We start from the raw sequence: 8135 nt of genomic DNA on the forward strand, positions 1-8135 counted from the left end.
TGTGTGTGTGTGTGTGTGTGTGTGTGTGTGTGTGTGTGTGTGTGTGTGTGTGTGTGTGTGTGTGTGTGTGTGTGTGTAAACATACACTGTATGTATGTATGTATGTAATAATACATACACACACACACACACACATAATTTCGACACCTGACGTGTGGTACACATGCACCTGTTCAGGCAACGTCGATTTGAAGGAAGGAGTGAGCTACTATACAACACATACATTTGATCATTATAAACAAAAAAATTGTGCTGGTCGTTCGGCAAAGCTGACGCTCATACGTCGTCTTCGACGGAAGAGTCCACCATCCGAGCGTTAAACTAATACATCCATTTGTTGCTTACACCACCTGTTTTCGTCTGCTGCTTTTTTCGTAAATTCTCATATATATATATATATAATAATAATAATAATAATAATAATAATAATAATAATAATAATAATAATAATACAAATAATATGTGAGTATATGCATATATACGTACATGTATGTACATACCTACATCTACATGTATATATAGATGCATATCTGGGTACAGGACGTTACAAAAAAACGAGGACAAAATGAAAAACAGAGCACAGAAAACAAACAGGCCACATAGAAAATATTTCCTTCATCAGCTGTGCCCTATTCTAAACTAAGCGTTTCGAAGAGTTATATATATATATATATATATATATATATATATAAACACACACCAGCTAGCAAAAGATGAATGGATGAAAATGAATACAATAATGTCACTATTCATTTATTTGCACATAAAAGTATGATATTTACTTACAAATTGATATGTTCGAAAACTTTAGGACATTAACCCTGGCGGCAATGATTAAGACGTTCTCATCGTGCCGAATATTAATGCGTGACCTTTTCCTATATAGAGGCTTAATTCGTTTTGAGCCAAACCGAAATGTTACATCACTACATGAATTCGCTAATATATTTTTAGATTGTTATTGAAGGAACTAAGATGTATAAATTATTCACAACCTTAACAGGATTTTTAAAAATAATTTTCCCGCTTGAATTTGTTTCTTCATAACTTCCAGAAAAATGGATATTTGTCTCATGAAATTTTCAGCAAATATAGTTTAATTATACAGGGTGTCAACAAGGTCTGGGTACATGGAGTAAATAAAATCATAGCATAAACGATTAAATATAAGAAATAATAATTTCTTAAAGTATGTGTTAATCCCCATGCGGGTACTTGAAGTAAATAAAATCATAACATAAACAATTAAATATAAGAAATATTAATTTCTTAAAGTATTTGTTAATCCCCATATATCCAGACTTTGTGGACACCCTGTATATCGGAATTTGTTCTTTTCCACTCTAGGCACAAGGCCAAAAAATTTTGGGGAGAGGACCAGTCGATTAGATTGACTCTAGTACGCAACTGGTACTTAATTTATCGACCCCGAAAGGATGAAAGGTAAAGTCGTCCTCGGTGGAATTATATCGGAGTTTATTGTGAAAAAAATTTCGGTATTTTAAAGATGGTGTAGATTATGATTATATAAGAATTTAATGTAAAAAAAAAAAAAAATGGTTGGCGCGCACACACATACCGACACACATGACAAGTTTTTTTTAAATTTCAAAGTTTAATTTTCTCCCTTTTCTTTTGGACTCTCCACTGTCTCCTGTTTCTGAATAGGAGCTTTTGCTCGAAACGTAAAAAGCACCCTTTATTTCCTTCCCTGAACATATTGATACATTGCATGTACCACGTCTTCGCGTTGTTGTTTTTTTCTTATTTTTTTCTCCGTTTTTTTTTGCATTAACTATGTGTGTGTGTGTGTGTGTGTGTGCGCGCGCGTGCTATGTGATATATGTATCAGTATGTTTATGTACGCGCCCACTATTTTCTTTATTTTTTTGCACATGAAATTCTGATGTAATCGAAATGTACGCCATGTGAGAGATATTTGTAGAAAATTTCATTTAAAAAAGATCCCTTGTTCTGAAAGTTATGAAGAAACAAAATCGCTAGGAGAAGTGCGTGCTTGTGTAGGCATGCCGTTAAGATATTTTCTGTCGTAACGGAATTTGTTTTCTAGTCTACTGTTGAAAATGCGACTATATCAAGTTAAACTTGTTATTTACGGTACAGTTTTGCTAAAAAAAACACCAGGTTAAGCTAGAAACTATGTATGTATGTATGTATGTAAACAATGTCGATTTGATTTAATGGGAATTGTTAACATTACAATATGTATAATATATTAGTAAAATAATCTGATTCGTTCAAGCGATCTTAATCATTAAGCTCAATTATTGTATGACGAATTTATGCATCGAAATAGAGAAACAGAACGACAAGTCTATTAATTAGCATCCGACAAAAACGAGGTAAGCTTGCCCATTTACTGTTGCCATTCAATTTGATTACTATAATTTGTTCAATTTAACATGTATTAGATGTTGAAAGTATTCTGGGTATTGGATCAGCTTTAAACACCCAGTCGTTCATAAAAGTTAACGACAGTAAATAGTACTATTGTAATAGAACAAGTACAGAATCACTGAATCGGAATTGATGGCTTGCATGCATTTAATGTATTGGAGTTCTGAAGTATTCCAAGTTTTCAATTAATCTTAAACGACTAATCGTTCATAAAATTTGCAAGCAATAGAGGATCTATTAATAAATCATTTAGTTTAACAATAGGCCTCTGGCAAAGTATATTTTACTCTTGTTCCTAGTTTAATCCGACACTAGTAGTTAGAACCATGTACGTCTTCATTCGATATGTAACAGTTAATATCCATGGGGCAAAAAAATATGGTCTACTTGGCGCAGATATGGCTGTCTGGTTTCGAAACTCGCTTTGCAGCTACAAGGTTTCGACTTCGGTCCCACTGCGCAATACCTTCGAGGATTGTCTTCAACTATAGTCCCTGGCCGATCAATGCTTTGTGAATAAATTTGATAGACGGAAACTGTGTGGAAGACTACCGTATGTATGTATGTATGTATGTATGTATGTATGTATGTATGTATGCAGTTCAAATTTACAGAAAACAAAAGAAGACAAGTGAGGGAACAACAATCAGATGTATTAGTTTGATGCTCGGGAAGAATGGAAGTCTTTGACGTTTCGAGCTTACGCTTTTCGATTGAAAGGGTTGAGAAGAAAAAAATGGAGAGAGAACAGAAAAACAAGAAGAGAGAAAATGTGTAGGGATTGTATATGTGTGTGTATGTGTGCGCGCGCGCGTGTGTTTGTGTGTCTAACATTACCGTTACTTAGCGCGGTTCGATAAAAGAAACACCATAAGTACTAGACCTTAAAAAAAAACAGTAATAAGTACTAGAGGCGATTTATTCGACAAAACCCCTTCAGAGTGGTACCCAACCGTAGCCATAACCCAATGACCAGTGTCGGCTCGTATATAAAATTAGTTGGGGGTGCTGCTTTAGAAAATTGTTAGCCCTTGTTTTAATATTGTGTAAAAGGAAACAAAAATATAAAAAGAAAATTTATACGTAAACTTGATCGGTTTGCGTTTTAGCCACTGCCGTGTAGCGTGCTTAATTTGTTCACTGAATTTCGCCGCGAATTCCCCCTTGTTTTTCAAAAATCCTCCCAAAATCGCAAAATTGCGGGGTGGAAATGTGCCCTATTTTTCAAATCCTGGCAGCAATACTGAAGCTGGAAGCAGGATAATAATTTAATTCTACACTTTATCACATTTAAGAGTATAAATACGTTTTTAAGCACAACATACGCGGAGTCAAAAAGAAGCACTATCTTCCACCGGAACACCGGGTCGGCACTATTGTTCACGCAGCGCGCTCTCTCTCCCTCGGACATATGAGCATGCGCACAACAGCCAAACACCGCGTCGCTGGAACTGTGAAGCGCACAGTTCTATACAAGGATTTTTGCATTTTTTTCATAAGCTGGGGGATGACTACTGACATTAAGCTTGAGGATTATATAATGTACAAGTATAAAGAAAGAATTAAAGAAAAAAGGACTCATTATATTGAATGTTATCGATAAGATCGAGTGGAAATAGGGGGTGCTGCAGTTCTGCAGTGCCTATACATGAGCCGCCGCTGCCAATGACTGAAACAAGTAAAAGACAGAAAAGATATGACACGTACCAAAATCAATAAATTAAAGTTACGTAACATTTCGTAGAACACTGAATACCTTTCGGCATTTGTTCTGACTGTCTCCGCTCCTAGTTTAAATCGCGCTGTAGTCCACGGATGAGATAGAATATCAGTCCAGAAGCGGTGAACTGTTGGGATTGTAAGTGCATGAGACGAGATGCCCGGTAGTTTTTGTTCTAGCTCTTTGTGTTCAAAGCTTGTTTGATAGACTTAATATATCGGCTAGTTTAACACTACCAGCTGATCTGTAGATGCTTTTAGCTCTATGACTTGAAGAAAACTCCCTCTTTTCCTTCCACCAGTCCCTGATGCCCTGGAAAGATAAAGAGCGTAGCTCTCTTATCAATACAGGTGTTTCAGTGACAGGAAACAAGTAGAATGGAACGATTACGTACAGCTGTTTAAATGCTGGTGATTTGGCACGACCGATTGAATATTGAAGCTGTTTTGGCGATGGTTTTCATAGTGACAGTACATTTTAGTGCTGGAAACAAACTTCCCCCCCCCCACACACAAGTGTGGAAATATACACATAGATAGATAGATAGATAGATAGTGTGTGTGAGTGAGAAAGAGAAGTGGGGTGAGATATAACGATGCATTAATCGAACCTGGTTGATATAAACACTTCTCCACATCTCATATGCCCATACTCAATGAATGTGTTTCTTTGTTCGCTGCGTGAAGCGCCTGAACGATGATTCCCTCATCTCACTGAGTGTTGAAACACCTGGGAGTAAAAGACAGGCGAGGCAACTTGCCCCAGATCCTATTCAGAAGTGACGGATACCGATATTTCGCCATTTTTGTGACTTATCAACATCACGTACCAGAATCGAACCAGAGACGAATTGTATCGCCAGTCTATGACTATACATAAATAGTGTAAAACCTATTTGCTGGTATGCCACGACGATGAATATATAAGATTAAAATCAGTAACGAATTAAAAGTATTGCTAGTGTTGTAAACGTTATCGACCATCCATACTCAATGTATGTGTTTTGTTTGTTTGTTCCTGAATGGGATCTGGGGGTGAGCTGAATTTCAAATGTTTTAATATCCTGTGCAATGCAGAAATCAACCTTCAGGTGCTTCGCTGCAGCAAACCGAATATGTATGGTTGATAATGTTTAAAACAGTAGCGCTGCTTGTAATTCGTTATTGAATTTAATCGTATGTATGCACATTCGTGGCATATCAGCAACTAGTTTTTACATTAATTTAAGCACTCTCGTTTACTCTCCAATCAAAATCCATGTCTTTCACGCCTGTCTAGAGAAGGAAATGGAGACCTCTTCAGTGTACCCCATCCGAATCCTACTAAGCTATTCTTTCAAAGCAAATTTCTTACATCGTCATTAGTAGGGCCCCCACCAATGAACCTACAGTTTACCGTCGTAAAAATAAAAGTAAATTGAGATAGAAACAGGCAATGACGACATATACTTCAAAACATTTTCTCTGTCGCTCTTACTGCTCGTAGCATTCATCACCCAGTAAAGTACTAATATTAGCAATTTAGAAATGATACTTGAGGAGTATCGGAGAGCAAGAGTTAAGCGCACTCGGTTAACGAGCTCGCTACTAACTTGAGAAAGAAAGAAAAAAGAGAATGAAGGTAAGAAAGAGAAAAGAAAGAAACAGAGATTTATCTGAAGTAATCACGACCACTCTTCTATTATAAACGTCTTATAAACCTTGTCAAATGAATAATTATTGCTTTTGGAAAGTAAGAAACTGTTATTTCGTTTATTTAGTTTCTTGTTTCTTATTCATTCGAATCAACTATTCAGTGTGTCTGTGTTTATGAAGTATATTTATAAAATATTTACCAGAACTGTTGAAAATACGGCTGTTCATTTAATATGCTTCACTTTTATTAATTTATCAAAATGTTTTAAAATTATCCACTTGTTTTTTCTTAACAGTCGTGGTTATCACTTATATCTTGCCTATTATAGCAGCAGGTTGACAAGGTTATTGTAGTTGGCTGCGTGTACTAACACTAGTCCACCCTTAGCAGACACATGACCAAAGGCCGTGATCCTCCAATTATTTTGTGGAGTAGGGGCTGGGTTACCTAGTGTGTCCAGTACTATATTATACAATGTGTCCTTCCGTTTTTTAAGGCAAATTACGATATGAGATTTATGTGCTATTATTTCTAGCTGTTCGTTGTTTTATGTCTAGTATCTGCCTATCTTCAATGTTTGCGCTACACAAAAACAACAACACACAAAACAAGAAAACAAACAAAAAAACTTCAGTACTTTATCCAGTGGAGCTTTTGCCATGATAACGTATATGAACGTTACAAATGTAAGATTGCCGAAGGATTTTGTAAGAATAATTATGTTTTTTAATTGTATTTATTAATTGTAATTTGATGGTTTCATATCTTTTATATACTGACAATTTTTTCGAAACAATTACCGCATTTTTTTGAAATAGGATTTTGCTACACTGTTTTGATTATTTGTCTAGACGTAAAAAAATATGTAGAAAGATCGTAAAAATCTCGTGTAAAGTTTAACGGTAACGAAATGTTTACATTCAGTGTATAAAATAAAAGAAATCCATTAATTTGTAATAATTTCATTAAAATTATTAGAAAATAAACTTATATATTTCATCAACATGAAGTTAAAGCTAGTAAATATATTTATTTTTATGTTGTATTAATTTTCGATTTTGCTCAATGATCTTTTAAATCTATCCTTTTCTTTCTCACAGGTCTCAAACAGATCATTTGGTCTTTAGTGAAAGCGGACTTCGGAACTTAACATAAATGTTCAGGGAGTTTTCCAGCAATCTGGATTGTTACTAAATTGGACGCTAAAAAATGTAAGTGATTTTTTTTTCCAGTTAATTTTATATCGAAATTCGTTTATTAATAATAACGGTTTCTATGAAAAACAAGTCAAAATGAATTTACAGCACATTCGACAACATAACGAACGAACACTTTACATATATTTGTCCGCGTTAACACAATTGCATAGACCATGTAAATAGGTGTATAATTGATAGTATGGGGTCGAGCGTGTGCGATGTCTGTGTGTGCGTATGTGTATATGTGTGCGTGTAGTTAAGTAGTTCGCTTCGCAAGCGCGTGATTCCGAGTTCGATGTTACATCATAGCACCTTGGTCAAGTGTCTTTCACTGACCAAATATTTTGTGAGAGAAATTTGGAATTTGATAGACAGAAACTCTTCCTCTCCCTCTCTTTTTCTTCATTACGTTTACGGTCTTAAAATAATGTGTTTGTCTTTAGGTCCTGTAACTAAACGCTTCGAGAAAAAGTTGTTGGGTAGATTAAATGAGTACTGGGTCGATATGGTTAATATTTGAAGCCGTTGACCCGATATAGTCACAGTTCACTGACTGAAACCAGTAAAGAATGCAGAGGCATGAATGTATATATAAAGCGCGTCTTGATATAACGATGTGTGAACGTGAGTGTTTCAAATGTAATAGCGGGTGTGAGTAAAACATATACATCGTGGCAGACGCTTATTTTGATAACTTTCAGTGAAAAGTTACTTTTAACGTAGCAATAACCAGTTGACAATATTAAGCAGAGAATACAGCGGAGATATGACCCACTAATTTTCATAACATGCAGTTTGATAAAATTATTCGTCATAAACATCCCTCTCTCTCTCTAGCTATATATATGTGACATAACTACATAACGAGCCCTTCAACATTTTTTTCTCAAAACTTTCTGAAAAATGGATTTTTAAAAATAAAATTAGGCGCGGGAATGGCTTGCTTCCCAACCACCTTGTTCTGAGTTTTGTCACACAACGTGGCATCTTGGATAAATGTCTTCTACTATAGCCCCGGGTCGATCAAAGCCTTGCGAGTGGATTTGTTAGACGGAAAATGAAAGAAGCCAGTCTCGTGTGTACGTGTGTGTGCCTTTGTGTTTGTCTCCCACACTACCTTTTGACAACCGGTGTTGGTTTGTTTACGTGCACTTAACGGTTCG

At 35.7% G+C, this 8135-nt stretch overlaps 1 protein-coding gene across 6 annotated transcripts in view; it reads left to right on the forward strand.

The window, feature by feature from the left end:
• LOC106874684 (innexin unc-9) overlaps positions 1–8135 on the forward strand; it is a 169177-nt gene that overhangs the window by 58341 nt on the left and 102701 nt on the right. For 4 of the 6 annotated variants that reach the window (XM_014922495.2, XM_014922493.2, XM_014922490.2 and 1 more), the window contains one exon: positions 6874–6984. In XM_014922495.2, coding sequence (XP_014777981.1) covers positions 6983–6984 — 2 coding nt within the window. In that variant the 5' untranslated portion in view covers positions 6874–6982. Of the gene's footprint in view, positions 1–6032; positions 6481–6873; positions 6985–8135 lie in introns of those variants that run through there. The other 2 variants (XM_014922492.2, XM_014922496.2) reach the window with 2 other exon arrangements.

This window comes from Octopus bimaculoides, chromosome 2 (assembly GCF_001194135.2).
Source record: "Octopus bimaculoides isolate UCB-OBI-ISO-001 chromosome 2, ASM119413v2, whole genome shotgun sequence".
NCBI classification, from domain to species: domain Eukaryota; kingdom Metazoa; phylum Mollusca; class Cephalopoda; order Octopoda; family Octopodidae; genus Octopus; species Octopus bimaculoides.